At 34.4% G+C, this 16,222-nt stretch overlaps 1 protein-coding gene across 5 annotated transcripts in view; it reads right to left on the bottom strand.

Moving 5' to 3' along the window:
* Nucleotides 1–16,222, bottom strand: part of LOC123670811 — a 137,874-nt gene that overhangs the window by 14,642 nt on the left and 107,010 nt on the right. For all 5 annotated transcript variants that reach the window (XM_045604373.1, XM_045604371.1, XM_045604372.1 and 2 more), the window contains 8 exons: nt 13,342–13,426; nt 12,821–12,912; nt 6,408–6,643; nt 5,124–5,417; nt 4,739–4,852; nt 4,505–4,676; nt 3,043–3,230; nt 2,844–2,988 (listed from right to left, as the gene is read on the bottom strand). In XM_045604373.1, the coding sequence (XP_045460329.1) occupies nt 2,844–2,988; nt 3,043–3,230; nt 4,505–4,676; nt 4,739–4,852; nt 5,124–5,417; nt 6,408–6,643; nt 12,821–12,912; nt 13,342–13,426 (1,326 nt within the window). The remainder of the gene's footprint in view (nt 1–2,843; nt 2,989–3,042; nt 3,231–4,504; nt 4,677–4,738; nt 4,853–5,123; nt 5,418–6,407; nt 6,644–12,820; nt 12,913–13,341; nt 13,427–16,222) is intronic.

Consider the following 16,222-nt stretch of genomic DNA (forward strand, 5'->3'; position numbering starts at 1 on the left):
CAGTTTTCAAGTGGAAGGCTGCGATAATACAAAATGCCTTTTTTTTAGTTATTTCGTAAGCAATGATATATAACATTCGTTTGTCATATTCATATTCATCGAATATTCACTACACAGAAGCGGAAATATTTGAAATATTTATGTGAAGAACAATAAAATAAGAAAGCTACAAGTAGAGACTATATGGAGTTGCATCCAAATCATCCAATTTATAGTGAAAAACGTATGTCATATCGTTGCTTACGAGCTAACTCAAAAAAAGGCATTTTGTATTATCGCAGCCTTCCACTTGAAAACTGATTACTTAGTTTTCCAGGTGGTTCTTAAAATTTGAAACTCTGTTGTTCTCACAATAAAAGAGTTAGACCAAACATATGTTATATATTCGAAGTCAGGGGAAAAAAAGCTAGTCAAATATAGAAAATATGCAGGGTGTTCCATTTGAAAAAATGAAGTTGCAATCAATATATTGCCCACTCTGTATATATTTCGTTTTGTGAAATCATTTTAAGAAACACTAGTCTATTTCGTGAAAATTGTGTAGGGGTGGTCAAATTATGGTGAAAAACCCGGTACATCTGCACAGTTATGTTCTTGAGGACGGCATTTATGTTTTGAAGCGCAAAGTTTCTGAAGTTAATTTCAAAGGATACACTGAACCAAAAGTTCGCATAAGTTCCACGAAAAATTTAATTGTATCGATAAATTCAATTCAGTCAACATTTTTTAATCAATGAAGAGAAACATTAGAACAATGAAAAGTCGTTCATCATATTGATGAATTGTTTTTATAATATCGAGGAACAATTTCCATTAAACCAAGGAAATATTCATTATTACAATCAAATCAAAATTTATTCAATGTTCGGTTCATTATTCGGTTGTACTTTTTATCAATAATTTATTTCTATTCATTGAAATTCTCCGAAGCTGTTAAGAAGGATTACCCCCACGTGGATTTCCGTGTATCAGTGAAACATTAGTTACCCATTGTCCCATTCATTTCACCTCTGGCGCTCCTGTGATAACCAAACTTTGTACACTGTGCGTTGTTTAAATTCACCTTATATTATTTCTCTTTACGAAGCATATAAGTAGAGGGCAGCACTGTACGACGATCGGTAATTTTTTTTTACAAAATTATAATTTTAACTCTGTTGGAATGATTTTTTGTAGGTTGTTTTTTTCAGGAATATTTTAAAAACATATCAGTGCTTTGTACATCGAACATGGTATGGTATGGTATTATTACATTTTATTCTTCAGTACATGGGAAATTTATTCAGAGTAACATTTCAGCATGTTTATAGACGTATATGTTTCAGAGTTTCCATTATTGCTATATTTGAAATTTAAATTTTGTCCCAAAATCACTCTCACAACTGTCACTAATGTCAGTTACTCAACATGTTACCAAAAAGTAGCATAAAATAAATTTGCTACCAAAGATGGCGACCGCTCCGTAGCGGAAACTGATAGAATGCGTTCAGCAGAAAATTCATAGAATATTGACTGTTCCACAACTGCTGAGTCTGCTTAACGCGCCCAATGAAATCGAGTTGATGATATCCATTCTTCAATACAATTATCTAAAAGGTGTTTTTTTTTAGAGCTATAGAACTTTAAATTGCAATGAAACAACGATGGATTATTCGATTGACATGAATTTTATTTATCCGCAAGATATTCTTGTGGCATTACATTCCAAATATGATTTCTGGCATATGACCGCCACGGCTGGCTCGGATGTAGTCCAATCTGGACGTCCAATTTTCGATGACTTTTTCCAACATTTGTGGCCGTATATCGGCAATAACACGGCGAATGTTGTCTTCCAAATGGTCAAGGGTTTGTGGCTTATCCGCATAGAGCAATGACTTTACATAGCCCCTCAGAAAGAAGTCTAGCGGTGTTGAATCACAAGATCTTGGAAGCCAATTCACAGGTCCAAAACGTGAAATTAGGCGGTCACCAAACGTGTCTTTCAATAAATCGATTGTGGCAAGAGCTGTGTGACATGTTGCGCCGTCTTGTTGGAACCACAGCTCCTGGACATCATGGTTGTTCAATTCAGGAATGAAAAAGTTAGTAATCATGGCTCTATACCGATCACCATTGACGGTAACGTTCTGGCCATCATCGTTTTTGAAGAAGTACGGACCAATGATTCCACCAGCACCAAACAGTCAGTTTTTCTGGATGTAACGGTGTTTCGACATACACTTGAGGATTAGCTTCACTCCAAATGCAGCAGTTTTGTTTGTTGACGTAGCCATTCAACCAGAAGAGCGCTTCATCGCTAAACAAAATTCGCTTATGAAAATCGGGAACAACGGCAATCTCATTTTGGGCCCATTCGACGAATCTACGCCTTACTTGATGATCGTTTGGCTGAATTTGATGAATTGCCAAACCAAACTGAAAATAAATCACTTGACAGCTGTTAAATCGGTCGCCATCTTGAATAGTAATGCCAACTTAAAGTTATATACCTCGAAAAAAAACACCCTTTATGTTTTTACTGTACTGAAACCATTCGCATAGTTGTAATTTATCCCAAAATTGGGATATCATAATTACTAAAAAAAGAAAAATTTAGAAAAGATGGGGCAATATCTGAGTGTCTGTGAACACTCTCGTCTGTCAACGATTCACTGCACAGGGTGTTCTAAATAAAAGCTTGCTTTTCATAATTTTTGTTTACCCCTTTATATAACATACTAACTAAGGACGGCATTTCAACAGTTGAGTTCCCGAGAAATCAAGCTACAAACTTCGTCCACTAATTTTGCCGGTTTGTATATATTTTTTCAATTGAAAATATGCAATTTGAGATGACTTACTCTTAGCCAAATGAGCAGGAAGTGCAGAAGGTTTCTTGATTAATGTTTGATCTACCGTTGTAGGAGGAAGAACTCGAATGCCATGCATTCCAGCTATATTCTTAGCAGGTACGTTGGGACCATTTCGGTCTAAGGAAGAGCAACGCTGAAAAATTTCATTGATAACTTCATATTGATATGTACAAAACCTATTTCTTACTGTTGGTAAGGGTGGTTTGCTCATAAATGATTTTGTTGATGGTGCTGGGCTCTTTGGTTGTACTGTCTTTGTGGAACTGTCAATAGGTGCCGTCGAAGCTACCGGACTAGCTGGCTGAGATAAACTTTGTTCAGGAGCTTGGAATGTGTAAACTGTCAATGGACTTCTTTGGTGACCCTTTTCATACGCTGCAATAAAAAATTTCATTTTATAGGAAGAATGTTGAGTTGTTGAATGGATTTGTTGAATGAGTCCCTATTCGCGATCAAAAGATATTTCAATAATTGAATAAAACTGTTTCATGTTCATATATTTTTTTTTGTATATTTTCTGGGCCTTCAGCTGAGCTGTATTATTTCCTTTGTTTTATTACTGTTTATTTCTTTTCGTTATCATGTAAAATGGTTGTACCGTTGAAATAAATAAATAAAGTATCAATAACAAATAATCCAAGAGTCTTTTTCTATGAAAAATAAATTTTGATCGAATATAAACATTAATTAGCTAATTTGATATAATAACCTTGAATGACAGCACTGAAAATGCGTTTTCCTACAACTGGTATGAAAAATAGCTTACTGAACTTCAAAGTTATGTATTGGTCATACTGCGAGAAAAACTATTCCTCACGGCTCTTTGCCTACACTTTGCGTGATAGACCAATGAAATTGGGCTTTTGAAAAGTCGTTTATTTAGAAACGCAAGGAATGCATAGATAATGACAATGAAGACCATTTTGAATTGAATCAGGTAAATAACTTGTATTATTTAAATTTATATAGTTGTAGGAAATAATATAGTATGCACATGTGGAGAATAGTATATTGTGCAACAAGTGGTTAAAGTTCAATTTTTCTCACGAGTGTGGAAATTTATGACACGAGCGTGAAAGGCAAGTGCCGCAAACACACGAGTGAGTAGAAGGACTTTTTCTACAACTGCTATGGAGAGTAGAGTATTCTCATAGCTTACTCAATTTCAAAACTACCTATTGGTCATACTGTGAAAAATAATATTACTCACGTCACTTTGCCCACAACTCCCTTGGCAGATCAATGAAATTGGGCTTTTGAAAAAAAGTTTCTATGGAAACGCAATAAATACATACATACTGTCAACGAAGGCTACTTTGAATGGGATAAAGGTTAATTACTTTTATTATTCAAATTTATGCAGTTGTAGGAAATGCAACATGTGGAGAAAGTCCTTTTCTGACTCGTGTGTTTGTGACACTCGACTTCCAGGCTCGTGCCACAAACTTCCACACTCGTTAGAAAAGTTGGACTTTCCCCACTTGTTGCACAATATACTATTTCCATATTCTTTAGTTATGATCAGGAAGTTACTGGAATTTTTGATCTTCACATACTTCAAATTTGAAACTTGAAGACCACAGGGACATATATTTGCTAGCTTCAATGAAGGCGTACATAAATATTTAATACATTTCTATCCGTCTTACCTGAAGAAATCGTGTGAGGTCTATCATTTATTATAGCAGATGCTGCCCTTTCGAACTGTATACTCTCTTGAAGATTTGGCCATGTGTTATTGGGAATACTTGAAGCCGGGAATGGAGTACATGGAGTACTTGAACTGCTGCTATTTCCACTGTGTTCAGACATATTTGAAACCTGTCAAAATAATTGTGATTTAATTTCACGCAATTTATTTACGATCGAATAAAAAATTTTACCTGCGCCACGTTAAATGCAGATGGTGGTCTTGGATAAAGTGTATCTTGAGATGTAAATCCAGAATCTTGACTCGACACAGACATATATCTAATAGTACCACTACGTCCTACAGGCTATCGAAAAAAAACACAAAAAAATAACAACTAAAAATAAAAAATAATAAAATGAGTTTCGGCAGTGAAATAAAGCTATTCCTAAATATAAATACATCAAACTACTAACGGAAAGTATTAAAAACTGAGTAGTCTGCTATATTCGTGAATTCAAGCAACATCAACCAAAAAAACAAACTTAACATGACATAAAATAAAACCAACGACTGTCTCGAGCCTAATATCGACAAGTGTGAACATTTCAAGACTACAATAACAAAGAGCCAAATACCTGAGACAAAGACCTCGACCAATGTGGATGACTTGGTGAATGGTGACTCTTTGAGCTGCCTGAGGAGGAACTATTCAGAGAACTTATGGAGCACATTGAGGACTTCCTGGAACCAAGGCTGGACGGCGAAGAAGGAGGTGTCTGAAACGACCAACCACTATCTGAACTCTTCAAGTCTGCGATCACCTGCTCAGAAGCTGGAGGTAGAGTCTGAGGCTCTGTAGTGTGTTTCTCAAGTTGTTGGACAGCCTCTTGAAGATGGGACATTTCGGTAAGCATAGATATTTCTTCATCCTACAAATAAAATTATCCATAAAATTATGGAACCAACACTACAGTAAACACTAAAGAAACGAAAGTTTTCAGGTGGTGAATCCTTGTTCGAAATTGAAGGGCGTGTTTCCTTGGGAAGATATACGCTTTTAAAAAATAATAATTTTTAATTTTTCCGTGAAATAGTTTGAATAATTATGTTCTACCGAAAACAAAACAAATACACCCACTATATTTTTCCGAATCCATTTACAAAAGAATACAACATTGTACATGAACGAATCCATCCACAATGTTGTATTTTATTTTTATTAGGAAACTATTGCTTTCACGGACACAATTTTATTATGCATCGACAGAGAGCCTATAGACTAATACATCTATATAAAACATTGAAAAAATGGGAGTTTATGAACAAGTTGAATTAATATATAACAAAAAAAAAATACCTAAAAACTCAAACTAAATTGCCTATCCCATCAGACCACAAAATCAACTCAGAACCAATTATAGAAGAACTATGAAATCACAGAATACGCCCATCTGCAGGAGCATAATGTCTTTCAACTCTATTCCTGTGACTGACTCAAATAATCCAAAGAAAATGTGCCGTAAACTAAGAAGACATCTAGAGCTTAATTAGCCTCAGTATTTTTTTTTTGTTGATTTTTTGTAAGAAAAGGTTGATTTAGTTTTAGCTAATTTATGAGTTAAGGCTTTATTACCAGTATACCTGTATTGATTTAAGGTCAGAAAAAAAGATTATTATTATATTATTATAATACAAGAGTTGACATTTTCTTCCAACACATATTTTTGTCAAGTATTATTTAATAAGTACTTAACATTGAAAAACTACTACTTTACTTGAACTTGAGTTGATTTCAAGTCAAACTCAAGCGAGTTGAGCTTGAATCAAGTAGCTGGAATATCAAGCCGTAAATCCAATCAAAGGGAAGGAATATTAGAAGTTGGAAGTTTATTCAATACATTAAAATTTTGAATACATACCACAACTGGTTTCAAAAACCCGACAAATGTGCAGAATCGGCTCCTTTCTTCTACTAAGGCCGCTCGTACAGCGTGCTTTTCAGTTTCCTCCAACATTTGTCTCCTTTGTGTCACATCTTGCAGACCGCATTCCAGCCTTTTCTGTAGATCTCCTCCAGCTCCTTTTCTCATTTTTTTCTGTAATCTGAGCGTGTCTGTGGATCGTTTTTTCAGCTCATTTCTGGCCCTCTTGTAATCTGGAACAAAAAAGGAATGAGAACAGAGTTTTTGAAGGCTCTCGTACTCTAATTGCTCGATTCGAGACCATAGAAAAGAAACTACTTAAAACCTTCCTTATTTACGTCCACGTCTACAGGGTGTTTCAAAATTCAGTATCAAGATTTTGGGGGCGTATTTTTCAGGTACAGAGCGTTAACATTTTAAGATTTTTTCCTCAGAGCTCTTTCAGTTTCTGATATATTAAGATCAAATATGAAATAAAGGTTACGTTTTAGGGTTTACATAATCCAGTATGCCAAGTGGTTGTAAGAACCCGCAGAGATATTTTTTGAGGGGTCAAGCCCATTAGCGCCCCATAAACTTTTTTGTAGTACGGCGCTGGTGGATTCTAATATATGAAATGAATTTTATATTTTGTTCATAAAATTTTTTATCTCTTGTGATTTTTACGAGTCTCCGAAAAAAAAGTGAAATCATTTTTTGTAATTCGCTACATTTAATTAAAATTGTTAACTGATGATAGGAAACTACTATCACAATGAAAACGAATAACTCTACTTATTTGGTTTGTGATCTAAATTACGAGTTTCCCTAAAGAAATAACAAACCTACATTCCGATTTAACTAAAAAAAATCTTGACAAATACGTCCCTTAAATGTTGATACTGAATCTTGAATCACCCTGTGTTCAAACTAAAAACAAATAATTTCGTCATTTTCAAACATGACATGACATTACATTAGGGCTGCCATAAATGTTGAAACATCGACCGGGACAAAAATTAAAACCTCATCTGAGAGGTATTCATTTATTTTTTTCCAAGGTTTCATGGATTATTGACTTATTTGCACGTTGAATCATAACACATTCCCCAATAAAATAAGATTTATACTGAAATAATTTATAAAGAAGAAAAATAATATCAACTCGCAATAAAAACAACATAAAGTCGCAACAATAAACAAGTAGATATGGTACCCTTTTTTTTAGGCTTGAGCATCGGTGCCATTTTTTTAGCCCATTCATATATTTCAAAGTGCTGGCCTTCTCAAGTAATTTTTTTCTGACATAATTATAAAATTCTACGTATGTCATTTTATAATTATGAATAACTTGAATTATGCTCTTCACTGTGCTTACTGTGCTTGATGCATTTCATTCTTAAACCACTGTGAAGATCTCATAGAAAAGAGAACACACGTTCCACATGAACATGGTGTTCCAGAATTGCAAGAATATATTGGCACATTTTGATGAGATTCGTCCTTATTTCATGTTCTCTTGTTTTATTGAGAAATAATATCTATTTATCGTGTATGTTTTTAGCTTTCCACTCGTCTGAAATTTCTGCGAAAATGAAAGAATTCAATTAGGTAGGACTTAAATTTTTCATAGACGGAATTTTCGAGCGTGAAACCTTTCCCATTCAATATACAACAGTTTCTTCTACTAGATTTCAGGAACAGCATTCAAAAACAGTCATACAAATATATGGAATTTTGTCATTGGCCGAGTCCATTATATTCGAGATATCGGGTGCTGTGAAAAAACTCTGACCACACTGTAAAATTCAACTTATTGCATTGTATATTCATCGTGCTTTAGTTTGTTATAGACTTATCTTGTTTGGTTCCCAAAATATTTGTTTAGTAATCTTCCATTCAACTCTTTCTTAGTACCTATCCTCTCAATTAATTTTTACTTTAATAACAGTAATTAATGATTTTTCAATCCTTTCAATCGGTTTGTCAATCAGAAATGCTTGACTGTTTAGAAATAGAGTATAAAGTTCTAATAAAGAGTCAAAAAAAAATCAGCTTTTAAGGCTCTTTTTCAGCTAAGAAATTTTTTCAATGACACACATAGCTTTAGCAAGCGTTCAATAGCTAGAAGTAGTGAAAGCCATCGAATTCTAGAATGAATGCATATTCACGAAAACCTTTCATCATTCGACCCTTACAGAAAATATCGAAAAATATTTGAAAATTTTAAGACCAATAGACTGCACAGAAATTGATATCATATATTGGCGGAAGCAGTATTGTGAAGGCACTGAACAACCGATAGTTTTGTTGTCTTCGGATAAAATCTCTTCTAATTAAAAAAAATCGCCTTTATTTTATTTCGATGTAAGTACCTATTTGTGTTATCGGCACTGACAGCGAAAATATTTTATATGAAAATATTAAGGTCCTCTAAGGATTCAATACGTAATAAAGTGATTATATAAGACGATTCATTTGGCCATGGGTCCAATTTTAATAATTTTATTTTCAATACTTCGGTTTCTGAAAAATAATGTTTGAGCAACGGAAACAGCATTTCAGATTTATGATTACTGGAATCCGTTGAGATTCTATGAAAACAAATTTCGTCTCACCTTCTCTATATAAGGAAATATGAATCTCATAACGGTCAAATTACTGACCGGGACAATTGAATAACTAACCGGGACACGGGGACTCAATGGTCCAAACCGGGACATGTCCCGGTGTACCGGGACGTATGGCAGCCCTACATTACATGTACAGGGTGGGCAAATTTCGATGTTTTAGCACTACAACTGTTAAACCAGAGGTGATAGACAAAATCTGATACCCCATTCTCGGTCCCTTTTTCTGAGAGACTAACAAGAGTAGCATTCATTTTTGGCCACCTTTTTTTGTTTTCGAGTTATGAGCGAAAATTGGAAAAAACATTTATATCTCCGTTAATACTGATGATAGAACTCTGAAATTAAAACATCATAGAGGCACTTTTTTACGTAGAATTCAGTGGCGTGCTCGTATTTTCAAAAGGGTTTTTAATTACGACGCTATGACCCAAAGTTATGTTTTTTCAAATGGGAACACTAGATTTCTGTGCCATTTCCTGAAAGCTAAATTTTTCCTGATTTCAAAAATATGTAACATGGTATGGTTTGTATCAAAATAAATAACAGAAAATGGTCAAAAACCTTTTTTCACCAAAGAGTCTCAATATTTCTATGGTTTCAACTATTGATGAGCACAGAAAAATTCTGCTTTCCAACACAAGAACAGTGTCCTTCCGTCAGTTTGATTATTTCTATGCTTTTCACTAATTTCTACATAATTCGAATCTAAATTTATTTTATAAAAATATTTTCGAAATATCGAGAAGAAGTGTCGACTGTGCATTGTGCAATTGTTGTCATTATTAGGTTGAATATTATTTCTTGTATGTTCCCTTCGTAATTAAATTGTTGAGTTCAATCATACATGCGTTGTTTCATATGCTATTCAGAATGGATTGGTACTTGTGCGTATTCATTCTGGAGACCTATGTAAATAATCTTCTGATACATCGATCCCAATACAACTCTTTCGAACGAAACATTCGACCTTGTGGATCTTTTCGTTATTTCCAAATCAATTTTTAGATGAAAAATTTATAAAACATATCTAGATTCGAATTTTGTAGAAATTAGTGAAAATCTTAGAAATAATCAGATTGACGGAAGGACACTGCTCTTGTTATAGAAAGCTCAGTTTTTCTGTGCTCATCAACAGTTGAAACCATAGAAATATTGGGACTCTTAGGTAAAAAAGGTTTATAACCATTTTCTATTATTTATTTTAATACAAACCATACCATGTTATATATTTTTGAAATCAGGAAAAATTAAGCTTTCAGAAAATGGCACAGAAATCTAGTGTTCCTGTTTGAAAAAACATAACTTTGGGTCATAGCTTCGTAATTAAAAACCCTTTCGAAAATACGAGCACGCTACTGGATTCTACGTGAAAAAGTGCCTGTATAATGTTTTAATTTTGGAGCTCTATCATCATTATTAGCGGAGATATAAATGTTTTTCGATATCGCCATTTTTACAATTTTCGCTTATAACTCGAAAACAAAAGAAGGTGGCCAAAAATGAATACTACTCTTGTTAGTTTCTCAGAAAAAGAGACCGAGAATGGGGTATCAGATTTTGTCTATCTCCTCTGGTTTAAAAGTTGTAGTGCTAAAACATCGAAATTTGCCCACCCTGTACAGTGCATCCCATTTTGGGTGAGACAGCCAGGTTTCTCGCTTGTTATTTAAGATGGAGCCTTACGGTTTTCACGTTCCTGTCCTACTTTTTCGTGAAACTCAAGTTGGTCTTATCAGATTTTGCATAACTGTTTCCGTTCAAGAGATACAGGGTGATTTTGGAAATTGATACTTTTCGGACACCTCCTTTATCTCCAAAATTATTAGAAATAATGCTGAGGTAAAAACTACGTCTGAATCAGAATTCTGCGTAGAATCCAGTGGCGTACTCAATATTTTTTTTCGTGGTATGGTTTTGAAGATTCAACACAAACCTATATTTTTTTTAATGAAACACCCTATATATCATTACTTCGTTGAATTCGTTATTTCTTTCCCTTCAAAATCATGTATGAAACTATGTAGGTAGGATGTTCAGAAATGTTAAAAAAACACTAAAACATCAAATAATGACGATTTTTTTGTTAATGGGCAATGGATTTCCCATATAAAAGAAGAATCAATAAAAATAACAATAATTCATAGCGATGACAGTTTGATCAGATTGGTTTTTTTCCCTCCAATGCCTACTTGATAAAACAATGCTCCCAAATGCATAGTAGCCATAATAACAACAAGGATGTTTGTATCATCAATGACCTACTACTTTTAAAAATCGAAAGTAATAATCCTCTTATTGAAACATGGAAAACTCATGGCCCATTTACAAAAAATCATCACTATTTGATATTTTAGTGCTTTTTCAACATTTATGAACATCCTACCCACATAGTATCATACATCATTTTGAAAGGAAAAAAATAAAGAATTCAACGAAGTAATGATATACATTGTGTTCCATTAAAAAAAATATAGGTTTGTGTTGAATCTTCAAAACCATACCCCGAAAAAACAAATTGAGTACGCCACTGGATTCTACGCAGAATTCTGATTCAGACGTAGTTTTTACCTCAGCATTATTCCTAATAACTTCGGAGATAAAGGAGGGGTCCGAAAAGTATCAATTTCCAAAATCACCCTGTATCTCTTGAGCGGAAACAGTTATGAAAAATCTGATTAGACCAACTTGAGTTTCACGAAAAAGTAGGACAGGAACGTGAAAACCGCAAGGCTCCATCTTAAATAACAAGCGAGAAACCTGGCTGTCTCACCCAAAATGGGATGCACTGTACAGAAAATAAACAGTTCAGCAGACAACATTCGAATTTCATGTGAATGGTTACTGGAACGTGTACGATCAGACGGAAAATTCAAACTGGAATGCAAAGCCATAGTGACGATTCGTGAAAAATTGTCCATACAAAACATTTGTATTTTTTGCCTTAGAATAAAAATCTGCAGTAAAAACAGGGGTTCCCCCTCAACCTTATATTTGAAACATTTTTCCGTGAGACGTTTCCTTTTCGAGATTTTTGACTGATTCAACTTAAAAAATCACCTGGTATTTTACACAAAATACATTTTTTTCGGCAACCGTCCGGGAAGTGCTCACTTCCCGGACGCTTTTTCTCTGAGAAAGTAGCATTTCCCGGCCTAGTCCGGAAAGTACGTACTTCCCGGACTAGGCCGGAAAAGAATCATAGAATCCATAGCAACCGAGATAACGGCTGACAGTTCATATGAAATTAGTTGTCAAAAATTTGCATGTGTTTTGATCGCAATCGCAATAAAATATGGAAAGCAGCAGCGATAGTGTTATTTTACATGGTTGCCGAAAAAATATTGTACGCAACACGCCCGAAAATGGTTTTTTTGGACTCACAGACTTCCAGGACTCGCTTACGCTCGTCCTGGAATTTTGTCTATTCGTCCAAAAAAACCCTATTTTCCGGACTTGTTACGTAAATTACTATTTTCTAACACCTAGTTTTTGTTTTATTATCTTTATAACTATTTTACCAGGCTTTCAATAAACTACTAAGAGCTCTGAACTTGGTGTGATTTAGTTAATGAATAAGCGAATATAACTAATAATTTTTTTTCGGCAAATTTGATAATGAGAAGGCAACATCTTCGCAGAATTTACTTAATTATATACCTAATATATTCTATTTTGATTGGTGTGAAGGCTGTGACAACAACGTTTCGAAAACCCAATTGTTTAAATGCGAAATGAAAAATATTCATAATTTGAAAATAAAAAAATCACATTTAATTACCAAAGAGGATAAATATTTACCTTTGGCATGTTCTCGATCCAAGTTCATCACAGTCTTTTTCCACTCTTCCAATTTTTCTTGTAACGGAAACACCAAACATTCCATGATTGTGCTGTAGAAAATCAGAATAAGAGTTACCTGAGTTCAAAGAGGAGCAAAATCATAATTTTTTTATATAGACGTTTCGACAACGATTTTGTTATCTTTAGGATATGTAGGATTTGAGGGTTACTGGTTAACCTTTCCTTTTCGAATATGACAAAATCTTTGTCGAAACGGCGTTAATCACCGATATAGATTCTGTGGACAAGCGAGTGGTTATTATACGTCAACCTTAGTTGCACTTTTTATGTGAGCTTATGGAATTGGGAAGTGAATCGAAAATGTGCTGGAGTTGGGTTTACTCTTTTAAGAATTGTCACGACTAATAAATAATGTGAGGTAGGTACCAACTGAATTTCTCGTCAACTCATGAAATATAAATTTGATCATAGCTCCAAAATGCATTCAATTACTGGGAAACCATTGAGAATTAACTGACCTTGTGAATGTTTTGACCCTTGCTTCTACTGCTTTATGTCTAAGACAAATTCTGGTTAATGCGGTTCCTATTTCTCTTGTGGCACCTGAAAGAAAACGAAAAATATAATAGAAACGTAATCCATCTTCTCTTATTTGAGTTATGATAAGTATAAAAGTAAAGAAAAACTGTATGTCGACTCCAAGTCTTATATTAAAATGGCTATATATATGTTTCGATCTCTCAAGAGATCATATTTAGGCCCCTTCAAATACAGTAAAAGACAACACTGAACAGAATAAACTAACAAGAACACTGTAACGGAGGAAAAATGAAAATAGAGAATCATTCATCATTAGGAGAAATGAAAATTCTCTAAATGAAATTTTCGCATTAGAATACAAAAGAGATGAAAAATATAAAAATTATTTCGAAAAAGGGGAGCTTAACTACTGATTTAAAAGAAAACAAACAGAGCAATGAATACATAATGGAATATGTATATAATGAAATGGAAGAATATGTTTTTTAAAATTAAAATACATACTGTTTTTCAATATTCCTTTCTTGGAAAAAGTCTTTGTATAAGGCGATAATTAAATGAGACATACGAAATAATATAAAATTAAGCCAGTTCAAAGTGCAGTAAAGAAACATAATATACAAGAATATAAAGAACATCTGAAGGGATCGATGATTCCGTGGTTACACCTATATGAAATTTAGTTTCCTCAATAATTGAAATACCCATTCGATATAGCTAAAATTCAGAAATGAATGACAAAATAGTGATGCGAAATTTTGTGAGGATCTATTTTACATTTTTTCGGCGGAATCTATTCATCCGATATCACTGAAACCTTGTCGTATAAAAATTTCATTGATAAAGTGAGTATAATACAGAAATTCATATATGTAGCTTTCAAAACTCAACACTCTAAACCACATAATATATATTTTGAAGAACCGATAGATTTGTCCAGAATTCTTCTGGATCGAAGAGATATATACAATAAGAAGACGCAGTATAAATTCTGAAAAAATTTATAAATTTCAGTGAAATAATCGATTTAATCCGAAAATCCAAATGAATTCAGAACCATTCATTTAAAATTTGGTGCCGGTTTTTGAGGCACATATCAAAAGGGGTTTAATCAAACCCTCCAATTTGTTTCCATTAGTTATTTGTATTGAAATGATTTCTGTTTAATGAAGAAAAATATTCCTTAAATGTGATGAATTATATTTTGTCTTATTGCAGAATAATTCAGAATTTGTGTTTTATTAGGGAATTTTGGGAGTAGGAACTTTCAACCCAAGCGAACATTCATCTTCAAATGTTCAAATATCATATTCAAACGAAAAAAACCAAAGCGGAGACTCAATTATCTCAGTTAAACGTTACACAATCATCATCAAATTGAAACATGATAATTGTACATTGAAATCAGCTTAATGTCCCGTGGAGGGATAGGAGTAAAGGACACCGGAACTGAAAGAGTCAAATTTCATTTGAGAAAAGAAAACCGCAATCGCGGTTTCTAATTACCGAATGAATTTCAAGGATGTTCACGCGGTGTGGTTTTCTTCCTCGGACATTTGTTTCACTTTCCACGCTTAATGCCCACCTGTTTTCTCTTATTGTGTGTGAAATTGTCCGCATATCGCTTTACGGAGCGATAAAAGCAAAAATTCATTTCGGAATTTTTTAAGGACTCGAAATTTTATGAGTAACTATAAGTAACTAAGTAACTATAGGGCTCAATCCTGTCCCCGACTCTGTTCCTAATGCATATTAATGACCTTTTAAATTCAACCAAGAATCCGATTTTAAGCTTTGCAGATGACAGCACTCTTATAGCGTCCACGACAAACAAGAAGCCTGTATCAGCGTCAACATCCAGTTCCCAAAGAATCGCTCAAGCTGTGACAATCAACAAAGATCTAGAAGTTATTCTACAATGGGGTTCTGACAATCTGGTTGAGTTCAATGCCTCTAAGACCCAGGCTACTCTGCTCACAAGAAAAACATCGACAGTTGCACCCTAACTAATAATGGACAATAAAACAATAAAACCAACCAATGGACTTAAGCTTCTAGGGGTCAATATCAGTCCAAATGCAACCTGGCATGAGTACGTCTGCTCAGTTGCCAAGTCAGCTGCACAGAAGCTTAGCTATCTATTTCGTGCGAGGAAATTGTTCACTCCAAAGCAGCTTTTATTACTTTATAAGGCTCAAGTGCGTCCAGCTATGGAATATTGCTCTCATGCTTGGGGTTCAGCTCCTAAGCACTCGTTACTCCTACTTGATTCCATTCAAAAAAGAGCAGTGAGCCTAATAGACGATCCAACGTTAACTGCCAACCTTCATAGTCTCGATCACCGTAGGAAGGTTGGAGACTTATGCCTTTTTTACAGATACTACCACGGAAGGTGTTCTGCTGCCATTGCCTCCATGATTCCACCAGGGGCCCAATTTGATCGACGAACAAGGCTAGCCAATAATAGTCACCAGTTTGTCGTGCATCTTTCTACAGCTAGGACATCGGTGTATCAGAAGGCTTTTCTTTACCGAACTGCAAGGCTATGGAATACCCTACCTCAAGATGTATTCCCCCTTGGTTACAACTTACAGCAGTTTAAGACACGCACAAACCGATTTCTTCTAAATTCATCTCGGGGCGCTTGAAAGGGCGTTATAAGCTCAGTCTCTTCTCGAGAGATGCGTATAAAAAAAAAAAATGATAACTTGAATTTTATAGCTTTGCGGAGATTTTTCGTACCATTTGGTAAGCCAGCGATAAACTCGAAGAGTTGATTCTGATGTCTGGAGGTTTATAACATCATCGAAATGGACGCTCGACCGAAAATATTGTTATAGGTAGTAGGTGGAAATGTTG

This window comes from Harmonia axyridis, chromosome 1 (genome assembly GCF_914767665.1).
Source record: "Harmonia axyridis chromosome 1, icHarAxyr1.1, whole genome shotgun sequence".
Lineage (NCBI taxonomy): Eukaryota > Metazoa > Arthropoda > Insecta > Coleoptera > Coccinellidae > Harmonia > Harmonia axyridis.